This window comes from Podarcis vaucheri (assembly GCF_965113315.1).
Source record: "Podarcis vaucheri genome assembly, chromosome: 10".
NCBI lineage: Eukaryota > Metazoa > Chordata > Lepidosauria > Squamata > Lacertidae > Podarcis > Podarcis vaucheri.
Window position 1 is genome coordinate 71,998,652 of NC_138748.1, and position 18,484 is coordinate 72,017,135.

At 47.9% G+C, this 18,484-nt stretch overlaps 2 protein-coding genes across 2 annotated transcripts in view; both read right to left on the bottom strand.

Moving 5' to 3' along the window:
- The window catches only part of LOC309541245 (uncharacterized protein), a 328,128-nt gene that overhangs the window by 64,736 nt on the left and 244,908 nt on the right, over positions 1 to 18,484 (bottom strand). The window contains exons 7-8 of the mRNA XM_082238868.1: positions 15,274 to 15,314; positions 13,796 to 13,968 (exon numbers count right to left, since the gene is read on the bottom strand). The gene's annotated coding sequence lies outside the window, so the exon portion shown is untranslated. The remainder of the gene's footprint in view (positions 1 to 13,795; positions 13,969 to 15,273; positions 15,315 to 18,484) is intronic.
- Positions 1 to 18,484, bottom strand: part of LOC309542339 (uncharacterized protein) — a gene marked incomplete at its 3' end in the record, with an annotated part of 34,803 nt that overhangs the window by 5,283 nt on the left and 11,036 nt on the right. The window contains exons 2-3 of the mRNA XM_082241070.1: positions 3,447 to 3,591; positions 1,875 to 2,941 (exon numbers count right to left, since the gene is read on the bottom strand). Of these exons, the coding sequence (XP_082097196.1) occupies positions 1,875 to 2,793 (919 nt within the window). The 5' untranslated portion in view covers positions 2,794 to 2,941; positions 3,447 to 3,591. The remainder of the gene's footprint in view (positions 1 to 1,874; positions 2,942 to 3,446; positions 3,592 to 18,484) is intronic.

Here is an 18,484-nt window from a genome sequence, read left to right on the forward strand (position 1 = left end):
ATTTAAATGGGTTCTTACATGTGAGAGTCTCTGGATGTTCCTTAATAATAATAATAATAATAATAATAATAATTTATTATTTATACCCCGCCCATCTGGCTCGGCCTCCCCAGCCACTCTGGGCGGCTTCCACAGAAAACAAAAATACAATGAAATATCAAACGTTAAAAACTTCCCTGAACAGGGCTGCCTTAAGATGTCTCCTGAATGTCAGGTAGTTGTTTATCGCTTTGACATCTGCTGGAAGGGCGTTCCACAGGGCGGGTGCCACTACCGAGAAGGCCCTCTGCCTGGTTCCCTGTAGCTTTGCTTCTCGCAATGAGGGAACCGCCAGAAGGCCCTCGGCGCTGGACCTCAGCGTCCGGGCAGAATGATGGGGGTGGAGACGCTCCTTCAGGTATACTGGACCGAGGCCGTTTAGGGCTTTAAAGGTCAGCACCAACACTTTGAATTGTGCTCGGAAACGTACTGGGAGCCAATGTAGGTCTTTCAAGATCGGTGTTATATGGTCTCGGCGGCCGCCCCCAGTCACCAGTCTAGCTGCCGCATTCTGGATTAGTTGTAGTTTCTGAGTCACCTTCAAAGGTAGCCCCACGTAGAGTGCATTGCAGTAGTCCAAGCGGGAGATAACCAGAGCATGCACCACTCTGGCGAGACAGTCCGCAGGCAGATAGGGTCTCAGCCTAGGTACCAGATGGAGCTGGTAAACAGCTGCCCTGCACACAGATTTGACCTGTGCCTCCATGGACAGCTGTGAGTCCAAAAGGACTCCCAGGCTGCGCACCTGATCCCTCAGGGGCACAGTTAAACAATCCATTGTAAATAAAGCACTTTTTGCAATCTTTTCATTTAAACTGCTTCTCCCCTTTGAGTTTCTTGATGGTTTGAAGGGTTTCAAAGACTAAAGTTCTTCCTGTCCGTGAGTCTGTTGATTTAGAACTTCCACTAGGACTGAACCTCTGTCTACTTACCTGATATTTATAAGGTTTGGCTTTTGTTTGTGTTTGTTGACATAAATCAAGGGTTCCACTCTGACTGGAGCTCCTTCCACAGTCCATACATTTACACAGTTTTTCCCCTGTGTGCCTGCTGATGTTTTCTAAGGTGTCCATTCTGCCTGAAGCTCTTTCCGCACTCCATGCATGTAAATGGTTTCTCCCCTGCGTGAGTCTGTTGATGTGTTCTAAGTTGTCCATTATCACTAAAGCTCTTTCCGCACTGCATACATTTAAATGGTTTCTCCCCTGTGTGAGTCTGTTTATGTATATTGAGGTGTCCACTACGACTGAAACTTTTTCCACATTCCATACATTTATATGGTTTCTCCACTGTGTGAGTCTGTTGATGTGTTCTAAGGGTTGCATTGAAACTGAAGCTCTTTCCGCACTCCAGGCATTTAAATGGTTTCTCCCCCGTGTGAGTCCGTTGATGTATATTGAGGTGTGCACTCTGACTGAAGCTCTTTCCACACTCCATACATTTATATGGTTTCTCTCCTGTGTGAGTCCGTTGATGTCTTCGAAGGTCTCCATTCTCACTGAAACACTTTTCGCACTCCAGGCATTTAAATGGTTTCTCCCCTGTGTGAGTCCGTTGATGTATTCTAAGGGTTGCATTGAAACTAAAGCTCTTTCCGCAGTCCATACATTTAAATGGTTTTTCTCCTGTGTGAGTCTGTTGATGTATATTGAGGTGTGCACTCTGACTGAAGCTCTTTCCACACTCCATACATTTATATGGTTTCTCCCCTGTGTGAGTCCGTTGATGTGTTCTAAGGGTTGCATTGAAACTGAAGCTCTTTCCGCACTCCAGGCATTTAAATGGTTTCTCCCCCGTGTGAGTCCGTTGATGTATATTGAGGTGTGCACTCTGACTGAAGCTCTTTCCACACTCCATACATTTATGTGCTTTCTCTCCTGTGTGAGTCCGTTGATGTCTTCGAAGGTCTCCATTCTCACTGAAACACTTTTCGCACTCCAGGCATTTAAATGGTTTCTCCCCTGTGTGAGTCCGTTGATGTATTCTAAGGGTTGCATTGAAACTAAAGCTCTTTCCGCAGTCCATACATTTAAATGGTTTTTCTCCTGTGTGAGTCTGTTGATGTATATTGAGTTGTGCACTCTGACTGAAGCTCTTTCCACACTCCATACATTTATATGGTTTCTCTCCTGTGTGAGTCCGTTGATGTCTTCGAAGGTCTCCATTCTCACTGAAACACTTTCCGCACTCCAGGCATTTAAATGGTTTCTCCCCTGTGTGAGTCCGTTGATGTTTTCTAAGGGTTGCATTGAAACTAAAGCTCTTTCCACACTCCATGCATTTAAATGGTTTCTCCCCTGTGTGAGTCCTTTGATGTTTTTTAAGGGTTCCATTTTCACTAAAGCTCTTTCCACATTCCATACATTTATATGATTTCTCCCCTGTGTGAATCCGCTGGTGTAATTTAAGGACTCCATTCTGACTGAAGCACTTTCCGCACTCCAGGCATTTAAAGGGTTTCTCCCCCGTGTGAGTCCGTTGATGTTTTCTCAGTTGTCCATTATCACTAAAGCTCTTTCCGCACTCCATACATTTATATGATTTCTCTCCTGTGTGAGTCCGTTGATGTGTACTAAGTTTTCCATTCTCACTAAAGCTCTTTCCGCACTCCAGGCATTTAAATGGTTTCTCCCCTGTGTGAGTCCGTTGATGTATATTGAGGTGTCCACTCTGACTGAAGCTCTTTCCACACTCCATACCTTTAAATGGTTTCTCCCCTGTTGGAGGTCGTTGATGTGAACTATCTGTGCTCATTCAATGAAGCATATTCCACATTTCACACATTTTCCTTTCTATTCCTAATGGGGGGGGGGAAGGTGCACCATTCCCTGGAGTTCTGACTTTCTTCTCCATCTCCTTCTTCAGAGTGGGATGAAAGGGAATCCTGTTTGGGTTTCCAGAACTAAGGGAAAGCACATCAAGCTCCATTAGCACCTTTTCCTATTTCAACGTCTCCTACATTCTCCCACCTCCTACCCATGTTCCCATATTTTTAGGAAATGAAGTTGCAATGTAATCACATGTTAGTAATTCATTAGCAACTTTCATAATCCTAAATCAATGTTAATAAAGCAGCATGATTTTTAAAAGAATGTGCTGTCTGATCTCGTGCCCGTCTTCTGATACAGAACTATGCTAAAATGACACTTTAAAGGCGATATTCAAGGCAAATAGATAAACTGTACTTAGTGGAATATGTAGTACCTTGAATAAGTAGTATTAATTTATTCATGGCCTGAAGATGAGTTAATTCTAGAGATGAATTTATTCCGGTTCCGTCTCAAATATCATAATTATACGATGTCTGGGGTGTTAGGAGAGCATTAGTTCCTTTGGTGGGGGTCATGTCGTGCTCCTTATGGGGTAATCTATCCATCAATGGTCCCCAACCTGCACTCAGTTCTCACCTGTGGCTTCCAGAAGCTGTCAGGATAGAATAGGGGCCACAAGCCCAGGAACAGTTTCAACTGGCCGGCTAAACCAGGTGAGAATAGTTGATGGGTCTCCAATCCTTGGTGGGTTGGGGAATTCTGCTGCAGGTGAAGGCAGGCCCTGGTGGATGGAGAGGAGAACAACAGTGAATCCCACAGTCAGGAAGGCAGACTCTGCCCATCGTGCAGAGGAAAGTGAAGGGCAGATGGAGCTTGTCAACCTGGGAAGCGAGGTCCTCGAGAAGGAAAACTGTGGTCCTAAACCTTCGCTGCCTGGTTTTCTTCATGAAAAGAAAAGTCTCTAAGAGGGTTGGATGGTGTCCTGCACACTTCCTTCCAGCCACTCCTGCAGCCAAGCTGGTGCCTAACGTACTGCTCTGCTTTCCTTGGGACCATATAAGCCAGGCTGAGAAGGGGCTCTTGTTGTCTAGGCAGCCCTGAACCCCCAAACACACTGTCCACACTTGCTGTACTGCTAACACAGCAGTTTCGGGGGCAGCGATGAACTCAGACCTGTGTATCAAAATCTCTCCAATGTGAAATATGTAAAACAGAAGTGCTGTTTATATCATACATCAATTAAAAAGTATTCAGAATATTCGTCTTTTGAAGAAAAGACCACCAAGTATCCGATGGCCCCTTCAAAGCTAATGAAAGTCTTGTGCTTGGAGCTTTTGGGGGTGCAGGACCAGAAACGCTTCTGCCACCATTATCCTTCCAGTTTGGATTCAGGCCTCATCATACGACAGAAACTACCCGGGTTACGCTGGTTGATGATCTCCAATAGGCTAGAGTCCGAGGGGAAAGCTCTTTCCTGGTTCTGCTGGATCTCTGCTTTGGAGACCTTTGACCATGGTATCCTTCTGAACCCTCTAGGGGAGCTGGGGGCACTGCTGTGCAGTGGTTCCCCTCCTTCCTCCTGGACCATGTCCAGAAAGTGGTGTTGGGGGATGAGTGTTCAGGCCCCTGGGTGCTCACTTGTGGGGTGCCTCAGGGCTCTGTCCTCTCCCCATGCTTTTTAATATCTATATGAAGCCGCTGGGGGAGTTTTGGCTGGTGTTCACATGCATGTGGATGATACCCAGCTCTTCTCTTTTAAATTGGAACCAGTGAAGATGAACCAGTGAATGCCCTGTGTTGGTGCCTGTAGGTGGTTTGAGGATAGATGGTGGATAACAGATTGAGGTTGAATCCTGACAAGACGGAAGCACTGTCCCTGTGGGACAGGTGGCAGGCAGACCCTACCAGCCTGCACGCTGTCTCACTAAAGTGGCGCATGCTCTGGTTATCTCCTGCTTGGACCACTGCCATGCGCTCTACATGGTGCTACCTTTGAAGGTGACCCAAAAATTGCAACTAATCCAGAATGCGGCAGCGGGACTAGAAACTGGGAGCAGCCATCAAGACCACATTTCATTGGTCCTAAAGGATCTTCCCTGGCTTCCAGTGTGTTTCCAAGCACAATTCACACTGTTGGTGGTGACCTTTAAGTGTCCTGGCTGCATTTTTCAGAAAAAGAAAAGTGTTGATCTAATGTATACAGATCATTCTTGGTCTGTTGGTTCAAGAAGGTTCTGGTGGTTTTACTCTGTGTGATTCAAAGTGGTGTTTTCTCCAGCTAGAACATTTTAGCTAATAAGGGAGTTTCCTTTCTGCTGAGAGCAGGTGGTGGGATCAGTTGTTATGAGGTTATGCTGAACCTTGCTTGTTTCTGGGAACCAGAAGAAGCTGGTTTAAACTGGGGTGAGCCAGGCTTGGTATCCAGTCCCAAGGTTACTCTGACATGGAATTGTTTATAAATCGCAGTATTGAAAGGCACCTGGTCCCACTTCCTAATCTGCAATTCTCTACTCTGCTTGTCTGTTTCTTACATGACTGCTGCTTTGATATACCAAGTTATGGTTTTATTGTAAGTTAAGTTTTTGCTAGCTTTTGCCTTCAGTACTAAATTTCTCTGCTGAATTATTTTTTTTGCTGCCTCTGAGTGTTTTTTCCTACTCCGCTAACTATATGTCGGTCTTGGAGATTGTTATGGAGGAGCAAGATCTGTGACCTAAATCCCTAAAGTGCCTCGGCCCTGTAGACCTGAAGGAGCGTCTCCACCCCCATCCTTCACTCTGAACACTGAGGTCCTCCTCTGAGGGTCTTCTGCTGGTTCCCTCCCTGCGAGAAGTGAGGTTACAGGGAACCAGGCAGAGGGCCTTCTGGGTGGTGGCACCCACCCTGTGGAACGCCCTCCCTTCAGAGGTCAAGGAAATGAACAACTATCTGACATTTAGAAGATAGCAGAAGGTAGACCTGTATCTGGAGGTTTTTAATGTTTGATGTTTTACTGTCTTTTATGTGTACTGGAAGCTGCCCAGAGTGGCTGGGGAAGCCCAACCAGATGGACTACATATACATATGCAGATGGACTACATTGTATAAATGCTACAATCATTCTTATCAACTTGTGTGGGAAAATGATTGCTTGTACATGAGAGCATGAGCAAAGTTCTTATTACTGCAGGGTGATTTCATAGCTAGAAGTATCCTTGGAGCATGAACAGCGCGTGAATAGCTCGTGCTGTCCCAGATGTTTGGTTAACGTAGCATAGCCTGATCGCTCGCATGGTCTAGTGCGAAGGTCTTTATCTGCTGGCTGAGAACAAATTGCTTCGCTTGTATTTTGTATCTTTCTGATTTCACACAATAAAAGCTGTGCTGCAGTAGCCCTAGGGCAGCCATATTTCTTCAACCTATCTTGGTGTGAGACTGATTTCTTCAGATGTCGAGCTGACACTCGACACTTGGTGCCCCGTGTGACTACCTTCGGACTTCACGTTGTTTTTCATCATTCAGCGCTCATCACGCGTCTTTCATCCGCTCCGGATCCCGGTGAGTGCTCCCTTTCCTTCTGCCATGGTGGGGCAGTCTCTTTTGGACCGTGTGTGAGATTCTGGACTACGTTATGGACTTATCAGCACTTATTTCCGCCCGGACAGGGCAAAAGGCGCCTCCTCATCCTCATTAGGATCCCTCCGGTAAGTGCTCCCTGCTCTTTTTGCAACTCTTGCAATCATGGGAACGTCTCTCTCTGCACCACAGAAAAGGTTTTTTGATGACCTTAAATTCCTTTTGGCCAGTAACAACCTTGCTGTTCGGGATGCTGACCTTCAGTCCCTTATAGAAGCCCTGGACACTCATTGCCCCTGGTTCCCCCAGGACGGAAATTGGGAGTTAAACGATTGGAAAAAAATTGGGCACTTTTTTCAAAATCATCCTCAGATTGATGTCAAGGTTTTGCATGCCTGGTGTAACGTCTACAAAGCTATGTCGTGCTTAACTCCTTCAAACATTCTTTTGGCTGCTGCAACAGCTTCTTTGCCCGCCCTCCCGACTCTCGCTTTGCCTGCCTCGGATCTACCTCCTAAACCGCCGGACATTTTTCCTTCGGCTCCTCCTGTCCCTCCCCTGCATTCTTCACATTCAGCACCCCCCGCTCTTCCACCTCCTCCGCCCAAGGCATCTGGCACCACTCCTCTCCAAGAATCTCTCCACGCCGCTGCCCCATTGTTGGGTTTTGATTGTACAACTCCTAATCTCTTCCCTGTGATTGCTCCTGCCGCGCCAGGGGGAGGCCCAGCCCGGCACGAACAGTTTGATTTGAGATTCATAAAGGAACTGTATTCCTCTGTCAAGGACAATGGCTTGCAATCTCCTTACACCCTGGGCCTGTTTGGCACTATTTTTCAACAAAATTTGATACCAGAGGATGTTAAGCTGTTGGCCCGCACTGTAATGCAGCCTCATCAAATGATTTTGTTTATACAAGCTTGGCACTGGGCCTGCCAACGTCGTGCTGATGGGATTCGGAATAATCTTAATAATGTTGCATTGGCTAATCATCAGGCTGCTTTGGCTGCTGCCGCTGCTGGTGCCGCCCCACCCCCAGCCCCCGTCATGTTAACCCAAGCTGATGTCCTTGATGGGTTAACGGGAGGAGGCAATTTTCTTACTGTTGCCCAACAGCTAACTCTCGATCCTCAATATTGGGAGGCCACCACGGCTGCTGCCCAAGAGGCTTTGGTCTCTGTCCCTGATGACAAAACTGAGCGTGATGGCCGATGGGGGAGCGTTAGACAAGGTCCTACAGAGCCCTATGGACAATTTGTCGATCGCTTGTATAACACCCTTAAACGGCAAGTTCAGGACGTAGCAGCCCAGGAAGTGATAGTACGCCAGCTTGCGTTTGATAATGCTAATGAGGACTGTAGACAAGTACTACGCCCATTGATGGCAACTCCCAATATAGCCATTGCAGATATGCTTAAAGCCTGCCAATCGGTGGGGACTGAGATGCATAAAGCTCGCTTGCTAGCCGCAGCTCTGTCCTCCACTGTGTCCCAGAATCCTGCAAAGGATAAAACCTGCTTTGGATGTGGCAAAGTGGGCCATTTTCGTGCACAGTGCAGATCTACTGCACAGCAACGTCGTCCTAGCACAAAATGCCCCATTTGCAAAAAAGGTTTCCACTGGGCCAACCAGTGTCGCTCCGCCACGCTTCAGCAGAACCAGCAAAACCAGCCGACGGGAAACCAGCAGTCGGGCCCACCCCGGGCCCAGGCTCAACAATAGGGGATCCAGCGCATTCTCCAGCCATCCCACCTCCGGCCTTGCCTCGCCTCTTTTTAATTCAGGACTTACACCTGCCAGTCCCCTATGTGCCACACCAAGTCAGGGTGTCAGTAGGGGCTGGTTTTTCTTCTTCAGCACAGTGCCTTGTTTTTCCACTGTCAGAGGTTTTGCAGCAAGGGATTCACCTCGTTCCAGATGTTTTACATGGGTTACAACAAAATGACCCCTATGTGACTGTATTCTCTGATCGCCAGGCACGTTTGCAATCAGGTTCTCCTGTAGCAAAACTCATATGTGTCCCAGGGCCAACCCAGGACCATGACCCCCTTGTTGCTGCTACCTTCCCAGTCACAGAGAAGCGTCCAAAGATCCAGATGACCCTTGGGGGTCGCACAATTGAAGGGGTCTTGGACACGGGGGCAGACTGTTCTGTGATTGCCATCAAGGATTGGCCCTCCGCCTGGCCACTTGAACCAGCTTCTTCTGTTATTGGCGTTGGTGGCGCTGCAGCTGCCCAGCGCAGCAGAAACCCTATTTTGATTCAAGGCTCACAAGGCTTTGAAATGACTATCTTACCACTGGTTCTGGACATTCCCGTCTCCCTTTGGGGGCGAGATCTGCTGGCTGCAGCGGAAACTACAATTTCTACAAATTTATGCTGAGGGCTGCCCCTGCCATGCCCCGGACTGCGCTTTCTCTCTGCTGGACCACAGACACCCCCGTATGGGTGGATCAGTGGCCCTTGCCTAGACAGAAGCTTGCAGTGGCAGCCCAGTTAATTGCAGAACAACTTGAACTGGGGCATATTGAACCTTCCACCAGCCCATGGAATACACCCATCTTTGTCATCAGAAAAAAGGCATCTGGAAAATACCGTCTTTTGCACGATCTGCGAAAGGTTAACAACCAATTGCACCCTATGGGGACCTTGCAACCTGGCATTCTAAATCCCAACATGTTGCCACAAGACCATCAGCTTGCAGTCATCGATCTCAAGGACTGTTTTTTCTCTATCCCTTTGGCACCACAAGACAGACAGCGTTTTGCCTTCACCTTGCCGGTCCTGAACAACTCCAAGCCAACCCAGCGCTTTCAGTGGGTGGTTCTCCCACAAGGCATGAAAAATTCTCTGACTTTATGCCAGTATTTTATGGATAAGGCACTTCAACCATTCCGTGAGCGCCACCTAGCGGTCATCTGTTGTCATTACATGGATGATATTTTAATTTCATCATCACACATCCCTGACGCTCTTCTCGAGGACCTAATCCATACTTTGATGCAAGCAGGATTGACAGTGGCTAAAGAAAAAATCCAGCGGACTTTACCTATTACGTACCTGGGACACAAGCTGACAGCATCTGCAGCCATTCCAGTTACGCCTCAACTACAGTTTCCTGGTCATCTTAGACTGGTGGATTTACAACAAATTCTTGGACAGCTGAACTGGATAAAGAGTTATTTGGACCTGCCCACCTCTACTTTGTCTCCACTATTTTCTGCCCTTAAAGGACATAAGGATCCAGCAGACAAGATCACAGTCACCTCTGCAATGGAAGAGGCTCTAACCACTGTGAACAACCATCTCCGCAGATGTATGGTGGACAGGATTCCTTCTCTTTCCATGGTACAATTATCACTTGCAGTATTTGCCACCCCGCTCCTTCCAACAGCTATATTGTACACCACAGGCCAAAAGCCTGGGACTGTGCCTATTGTGGAGTGGCTTCACTTGCCTCATACTCCTCCGCGGAACGTGTACGCTACACCCAACAGCGTCATGGACCTTGTTGCTAAGGGCCGACATCGAGCCCTTGCCCTCTCTGGAATGGACTTACAGTCAGTGTACCTGCCCTTCTCCCAGGATGAATTTCAGCATCTAATGATGACAGCCGTTTCTACCCAAATAGCTTTTGCGGATTTCTTGGGAAATATCATTCACAATCCTCCTAGAGACCCTCGTTTGTCTTTCCTTACAGGGCTACGTTATGTCTTGCGAACTGCTTTGTCCCCCTTACCCTTACCCTCCGCCCTTACTGTGTTCACTGATGGTAACAAATCCAGAGGGGTGGTGGTGTGGGAAGAGGAGGGGGAATGGAAAAGTTTGTATACTACTGAGCAGTCCTCAGCACAACGTGCTGAATTGGCAGCTGTAATTTTGGCATTTCAACAGTTTGCTAATATCCCTTTCAATCTCATTGTGGATTCTCAGTATGTATATAATCTTTTGAATGTCTTACCATTGTCTTATATCACTCCTGCTATTGACCAAAATTTGTTTACATTGTTTTCCACTTTGCAGAACTTGGTACAAGCTAGAACTTGTCAGTTTTATGTTGCCCATCTCAGATCTCACACTGGCCACCCTGGGTATTTGGCAGAAGGTAATGCCCGGGCAGACCATGCTTTGAAGAATGGTATTTTTTCATTGTTTTCAGACCCATTTGAAAGTCATTCTGTATTCCATCAAAATGCTAAAGTTCTGGCGAAATCTTTTTCGTTGCCCATTTCTCAAGCTCGAGACATTGTGTCACAGTGCGCGGTATGCGCTAAATCTCCCACAGTCATTCCTTTTGATGCAGTCAACCCTAGAGGCCTGCATCCTCTGGCAATTTGGCAAATGGATGTCACCCACACGCCTTCTTTGGCTCCATTTTCTAGGGTACATCTCACTGTGGACACTGCCTCTGGCTATATCTGGGCCACTCCTCTTAAAGGAGAGACCACTCGACATGTTATTCAACATTTGATGCGCTGTTTTGCTGTTATGGGAAAACCCCATACCTTAAAAACTGACAATGGCCCTGCGTACATTTCTCAGGCCTTTTCTGATTTTTGTTCTTTGTGGGATATAAGGTTGACTCATGGCATTCCTTTCAATTCTACAGGGCAGGCGATAGCCGAGCGTTCTCATTTGACCTTTAAGACCCTTCTCAACAAGCAATTGGGAGGTCGATCGACTACTGTATCTGAAATACCTAATGCTGTACATCAAGTATTGTTTACTCTAAATCATCTCTTGTATCCCCACAATAAGGATTTTACGCCTGCTGAACTTCATTTCCGGAAGGAAGAAGTATTGCAGCGCCCTTTAGTGTCTTACAGGTTGCTTCCAGATCCACAGTGGAAGGGTCCAACTTCCTTGATTTCCTGGGGTCGAGGATTTGCTGCAATTGACGTAGACGGAGTTCCCCGATGGGTTCCAGCCCGCTGCGTTCGACCTTGGCGCTCTTCTGTTGCCTCGTCTTCGCCCAAGGAGACACCAGCACCTTGAAACCGTATTTTACGCTGTTTGCCAGTGATGACCTCTCACCTGACCTCAACCCGCATTGCAGTTGGAGACATCGCCATATTGATGTGCCCTGGATAAAGTCACCTTCCACAGCTGTTCCAGTGTTTCCTGGCACGTTGAAAGGCCATCTTCAACCCTATCGCGTTGGCCCCCCTTCCCCCTGGGAAGCTACCGTGTCTACCACTTATCATTACAGTTTTGCCGCCTCTTGTTTGGGAAATGAACCTGGCTTTGAAGGATGCCCTCGCCAGACCGGCATCGCTTGGGTTTTGCCCCCCAATAGCGACCATCCCATCTGTGTCACCACGTTTCGTTGGGCTTGGATTTTTGGCTCAGCAGTGCACGGAGCAGTACATGAGGCCTATTTACAGCAAATGGGCTCCTGTATCTGCAGAAATGGCTGTGTGGCTTCTTCTGGATTGTGGTTTTTACATGCCAATAATCGAGCCACGAAATATCACGCAGGTTGCTCGGAAACAGCTATTGGAATAATTTACCATTCTCATCCTTATTGCCCCCCCAAGCAACCAGTATGGCATCGTCCTGAGTGGCCCCACAATTCTACTTCACACGGGTGGAGCCTCTCTGTGAACTTTGTGAAACGCCGCTTTCGTCGTGCTTCTCTTTTGCAGAAGGCCAGGAGGCCTGAACCTTATCATCAGATTTGGACTAACAATACTTACGTTAGAGACATTAATCATTTTGTTTCTATGCTTAATCTTTCTGATTGTTGGATGTGTATGCATATTCCTCCTCAATCAAAAAGATCTGGCATTTTATTACATGGTATTCCTATAAATGCTTCATATAAGATTAGCAATAATATGAAGGACAATCGCATAAGTTTACCTCCTGTATTTCTATCGCTGGTAGAATTAGCTCCTTATTGTTTTCGTTTTAATCATAATAGCAAAAAAATTTTAGGTCATTATCCATATTGTAATTGGACATATGAGTACATTAATGGATCTTCTTGTTTTCTTAATGTTACAACCATGAGTGGCAGGCCAAAGGTTTTAATTAATAATGTCACAACCTACATGACCTATGAACAACAAGCTGCGTGTAGAGACTTTTATGTTTGGTTCGACTGGATGAGAAAGAGCAGCAGAACTACATGTTTGCTTCAATCTGATTTATGGTTATTTTGTGGCACACATGCCTACAAAGAAATCCCCTCTGCCTTTTCTGGTACCTGCACGCTAGGTATAGTAGTACCCTTGGTGTATAAGATAGATAAGCTCCCAGCGGTCCGTTTGCGTAACAGAAGGGAAGTACAATCACCTATTTCTCAATATACAGGGACAGCCATCTCTAGGTCTCTTCTGCCTTCTTTAGGTGCAGCCATGAACTACCGTGATCTGCATAAATTGGCAAACTGGACAGAAAATTTGTTCAGTTCCACCATCTTGGCTTTAAAAATGATTAACAAAGAAATGTCAGAAATAAGAAATGTAGTTCTTCAACATCGTTATGCTTTAGATGTGATCCTTGCGTCTAAAGGTGGAATTTGTGCCTTAATTCATTCTCATTGCTGTATGTATATAACTGATCAATCGACCAATATCTCTGCTACTATTGATTATATGGAACAAATGATAGCCCATAATCCTTTGAATCCACCTGAAGGTTTTGATCCATGGGAGTGGTTGTCTTCTTGGTTGCCTAATGGATTATGGTTAAGAAAAATATTATTGATTGTAATTGCATGTATTGCTAGCTTCATTATGGTGTGTTGTTGCATTCAATGCATACCCTCTTTGATTTCCCAATGCACTGCATGGTGGTACCGACCACGGCCCACCACAGGGGTTACAAGAGGAATTTATGTTGCAAAGTATAGACGCTTAGGCAATGAACTGTATGATTCGGACTAATGGTCCCTCTTTTCCTCTAATAATATAAAAAAGAAAAGAGGACATGTGGGAAAATGATTGCTTGTACATGAGAGCATGAGCAAAGTTCTTATTACTGCAGGGTGATTTCATAGCTAGAAGTATCCTTGGAGCATGAACAGCGCGTGAATAGCTCGTGCTGTCCCAGATGATTGGTTAACGTAGCATAGCCTGATCGCTCGCATGGTCTAGTGCGAAGGTCTTTATCTGCTGGCTGAGAACAAATTGCTTCGCTTGTATTTTGTATCTTTCTGATTTCACACAATAAAAGCTGTGCTGCAGTAGCCCTAGGGCAGCCATATTTCTTCAACCTATCTTGGTGTGAGACTGATTTCTTCAGATGTCGAGCTGGCACTCGACAATCTTGTGATTTTTTGCAGTTATTTTGGAATTCGTACTGCGAAATCAGATCACAAAATGATATGGGTGGAGAAAATCACAGGGTTGTCGTAAACGATAATCCCACCCACAAACTCTCATTCACATACAGTCTGTAAATTTGGGAAGGTCACACACCTCACCTGTGCTAATATTGGCAGTCTTTGGCCTGCATAGGCACACCTTGTATGTAGAGCCTCCAGCCACAGGCACTGTCTATCATGAAGATGGGTTCTTTGACTGGGAAGATTCATCCAGTTGCTGTCATCGGATTCTAATGGGTTGTATCTCAGCTTGTCAGTCACTCTGACATTGCCTACAAAGAATAAGAGGAACAGAAATGCTTTTGACTTCTATATCAATCCTGAGAGACATTCCATGGACTCTGCACCCCTGTTTCTGATGACAGGTGTACATTATCCTGAGCCTCAATGAACCAGGCAGTGGAAAAGACACTTGAAGATGGAAGCCTGAGAGAGAGGAAAAGGTTTCTGTCTGCTTCTTGGGTGGGATTGAGGAAACAAAGAGCCGCTTCCAAGAAGCCCCTCCCCTCCTCTCTTCTTCTTGGGATTTCCTCTCCTCTCCAGGGGGACCAATGGTTGGATTTGGCAGAACCGCTGTATCTGCCATTAATTTGATTTTGAATTGATATTAGAATGAATTGTTTTTAGAATGCCTTTTAATTAATTGCTTGTGATTTTATGTAAACTGTGTTACTTTTATTGTTGTTAGCCGCTCTGAGCCCGGCTTCACCTGGGGAGGGCAGGATTTTAATAATAATAATAACAATAATAATAATAAATCTGGACATGGCAGGGGCTTATGGGGTGGGAATTGGGTGGAGCTTGCAGGAAGGAGGGTGCATCTTGTTAACGGAGAAAGCTGAGGGCCACCCTGGACAAAAAACAAGGACACCAGCCAGGAATACCAGAGCAAAACAGCAGCCAGTAGGCTTGGTATTTATTGAAGACGGTCGCGACAGGACTCCCACCTGCCACCAGGTGAAACAAGATGGAAGCCCCAAACAAAAGAGAACCCAAACTTTTATTAGCTGCTGTAATAAATGAAAATCTGCCTTTATGGGGGACACAAGAGCCCTCATAGAGTCCATTGTAGGTACTCCATCGGTTGGAGGAAAAACAGAGGCCAACCAGAGAACCCAAACTTTTATTAGCTGCTTATCCCAATGTTACACCCGCCAAACTACATCATGGTTACATCATTAGAGGGGAGGTCTGGTGGCAGTAATCTGAGCATCCTGGACCCTGCCCCATGGTTCCCCTTGCCCTCCACAAAACACACATCAAGTGTAACAAGAGAGATATTTACATTTCCCTGCTAGGAGCAGAAGTGCGTCAGTAGCCAGAGCGGAAGGGGGGGCAGTGCAAACAAACATGACCGCCATGTGGCCTGACTTATGCCCCCCCCCCAACAAGAAAGGAATCGGCCGCCATGCCGCCTACAGCTGGAGGGCGGCGGATGGCGGGGGCGAGGGAGCCATGCCTCCCTCCCCCACTACAAAAAAAGGCCTAGCTGGCCCCCCGCCCAGAAAGAAAAGTCAAAAAAATACAGCCTAGCCTGGCAGAGGGGCCATGCCCCTTCCAATCAGGCGAGAAGTTACCTTAATCCGGCCGCCAGGACACGCTCCTGAGGATCCTGATCCTGCAAGGGAGAAAACCAAAAGAGGCTTGGACAAAGGGGTCAGCCTCTTTTCTTTGGCCTTTGCCCCACCCCCGGCCAGCCACCCATTGTCCTCCCTGACCTGTTTCCAAGCCAAGTTAATCCCACCCTTTTGTCTTCATCTGGGTTGGTTCTTTCTGGAATGGCTACCTGTCTGGCACTCAGGTATCAGGATGCCAGGGATTATCACTCAGGCAGAGGGGCTGCTGAGGAGCTGAGCTCACATGTCTATAGGAATTTCTGAAGTTCTCCCAGTGAGTCTGTACATAGAGACATTTATCACTGACTTCTTACATTTGGTATTGTGCAGCAGAGGCCCTTTGAATAGATAGGAAGAAACTTTGATGAAGTGTTTTCTGGGGACAAATCAGAAAAGTGATGGTGCTGATTTAGGTAGTGGGCTGCATGTGCATGATATCTGCTGAAGGTGCAACCCCCCCCCCCCAACTTATACATAAATTCCTGCAACAGTCTGGACAGGGCAGGGGCTTATGGGGTGGGAGTAGGATAGAGGTTGCAGGAAGGAAGGGGTGGGGGGACACAACCCCCCACTTTCCAGGGATCCCTCTCTGGTCGCCTTGAAGGGGTGGCCGATTCCTGGGCGGGAGGGAGAAGCCAAGGTGGTCTCTCCAGAGAATCCCCGCGGGCGCCAAGATGGAGACGTGTCATCAAATACTGGTCTACCTAGCACCCCCCCCCCCAATGCTGCCCTTCCCTGCCCCAGGGATGCTCCCCCTCCCCACTTCCTCGACTCCCTCCCTCTGTCCCAGAGTCTCCCCTGAACCCAAAGTCCCCCCTTGGCGTGGCTCACCCGTCTCCCTGCGCTGCCATCTCTCCATCCGGAGGGCCCCCCACCAAAACGAGCAGGGGAGGACAGGGGGGTCTCTATCCAAGCGTCCCTCACGCCCGTTAACCCTTTCATGGCCCACCTCTCTCCGCGCGGAACCCACAGCGCCCCAGGGATGCCTGCGCGGGGAAATGGGGCGAGGGGGCTTCGTTGGGATCCCCTGGGTGGGCTTCCTAAGGGCCCAAGGAAAACCTCCTTCGCAGCACGCGTGCAGGGATCCAGATCCACGACAGGCGCTTTGGGGAGCTGGAGGAAGTCTCTGGATCCTTCTCTCCCCTCCCCCCGAGACCCCTTTACCTCTTTGTCCTCGCTCCCGATTCTCCTCTCCTTTCCTTTCCGGCAACATCCACGTGGGTGGGGGGGGGATTTACCTGCCGCCCCTCCTCCCCTCTCCGAAAGCGCGCGACCCTAGAGCTACGGGACAGAGCAGCAATCCGGCGCAGAAGAGCCACTTCCGGGAGAAGCAGGCCATTTGGGAGGGGGGCTCATCCCCCCCCATTCCCGGAACAGAGGTCGGATGGCGAGGAGAAGGAGCAACATATTGGGGAAGGGATTTGGGGTTTGCGGAGGCGGGGTGTGGGAAGGATGTGCCGGGAGGGGAGGGGTGGAATTTGGGAGGCGGGGAGGAGAGGAAGGTTTCCCCCTCCCCTCTTCCTTCTGTGAATCAGGAGAATGGGGGCTGGGCTGATCCCGGCAATCCTACTGCAAAGTGGGGTTCCCCCCCACAATGTTTATATTGCAAAATCCTTCCCTCCCCCACCCCACGCCACGAGCTTAGATCAGTCCGTGTTTTAGGTATTGCTGCTGTTAAATCCAGGAAGTGGGGAGCGGCAGTCAAGACACAAATCCATCGGGATGGTGGATTGAATCCTGATACTTTCCAAGGCGAAGCGCAGGAAAGCATTGCAGCTAGGGGGATGTGTGAATACTATTGTGGTGCTTTGGGGAGGAGGGTAGTTAAAAGGTGTGGGAAACTGGGGTTGTGGTGGAGCGATGAACCCCAAAGGACTGAGAATTTACTGTGAACAGGACTGGCCCACCCAAGCCTCACCCCCTTACCTAAAAGCCTGACACCCCGCAATGTGACAGGATTGTGACTCCTGCCCTCAGCAAGTAAAATACCCCCATTTCTTGAAATGGAGGGAGCCGTGGGCTGTGGCTCTGTCTGTCTGTGTGTCTCAGGCAAATGGGGGCTGCTCTGTGTGTTTTGCTAGCAGTTAAAATGCACATTTTTGAGGGGAAAGCTTTCTTTTTCTGCGCTTTGCATTGAGACTTCTGTTTCCAGCTCAGCCAGGAGAGCTGGGGCTGGAGGGTGTAGCAGGAACCCCCCCCACACCCCAATCATTCTGTTTGTACAAACTTCACACACACTCACACACTACATACGCCACACTTCTGTTATAAATTCATAGAAAAATCAACCATACATTGGATTTGCACTGTTCCATTTTTATTTTACTCCATATGACAAGGACTATCAAAAGGGGGTGGCTTGGTTCTGGTCAGCCATAATCCCTTCACCATCCCAGCACATCCACAGGAGCCCTGCCCAGTTGCTATGTCAACCCTGATGATCCCAGACAGAAGACAATCAAGATCACAAAGAACTTGCATATGGGAGTGGATTCAGCATGGACTGAAACAAAGGACAATGATCAGATCTTCCCTCTGGGGGCAGGAAACTGCAAACTCCCCTTTGTCTCTTGGAAGTGACTCATGGGGAGGGGGGAAAGGAGGAACCAGCCAGGAGACAGGACACTCAGGTTACCACCACAACTCCTCCCTCAACCCCTCCTTTCTGTAATGTATGCATGATGCTTCTGGGGGTGGGCTTGACCTAGAGGAGGGGAATTTCAAAAGTTTTTATGAGACCTTGCACACTATTTTTCTTTGTCTTTCCTCTCACCTGCAAGTGAGGGGAGCACCCTGTCGCGACAGTCTTTCTTCAATAAAGACCAAGCCTACAGGCTGCTCATTTGCTTCAATTTACTCTGGTTGGTGTCTTTACTTTTTGTCCAAGGGAGCCCTCGGATTTTTCCGGTAACAAGGGCCAGCTGTGTGTGTGTGTGAGAGAGAGAGAGAGAGAGAGAGAGAGAGGAAAACACCCCCCTACCCCCCCACACACAGCAACAACAGGCTCCCAGCTCTGTGTGTGTCTATGTATTTTATTGTCTCTATATCGGCCAAGAGGGGCTGAGGCTGAGAGGAAAGAGGAGTTTTCTCACTTTGTGCTTTGCTTGAAGGCTCCTCTCCGGCTGAGGCTGGGGCTGCAGAGATCGGGCTCATTCCCCCCTTGGCACAATTG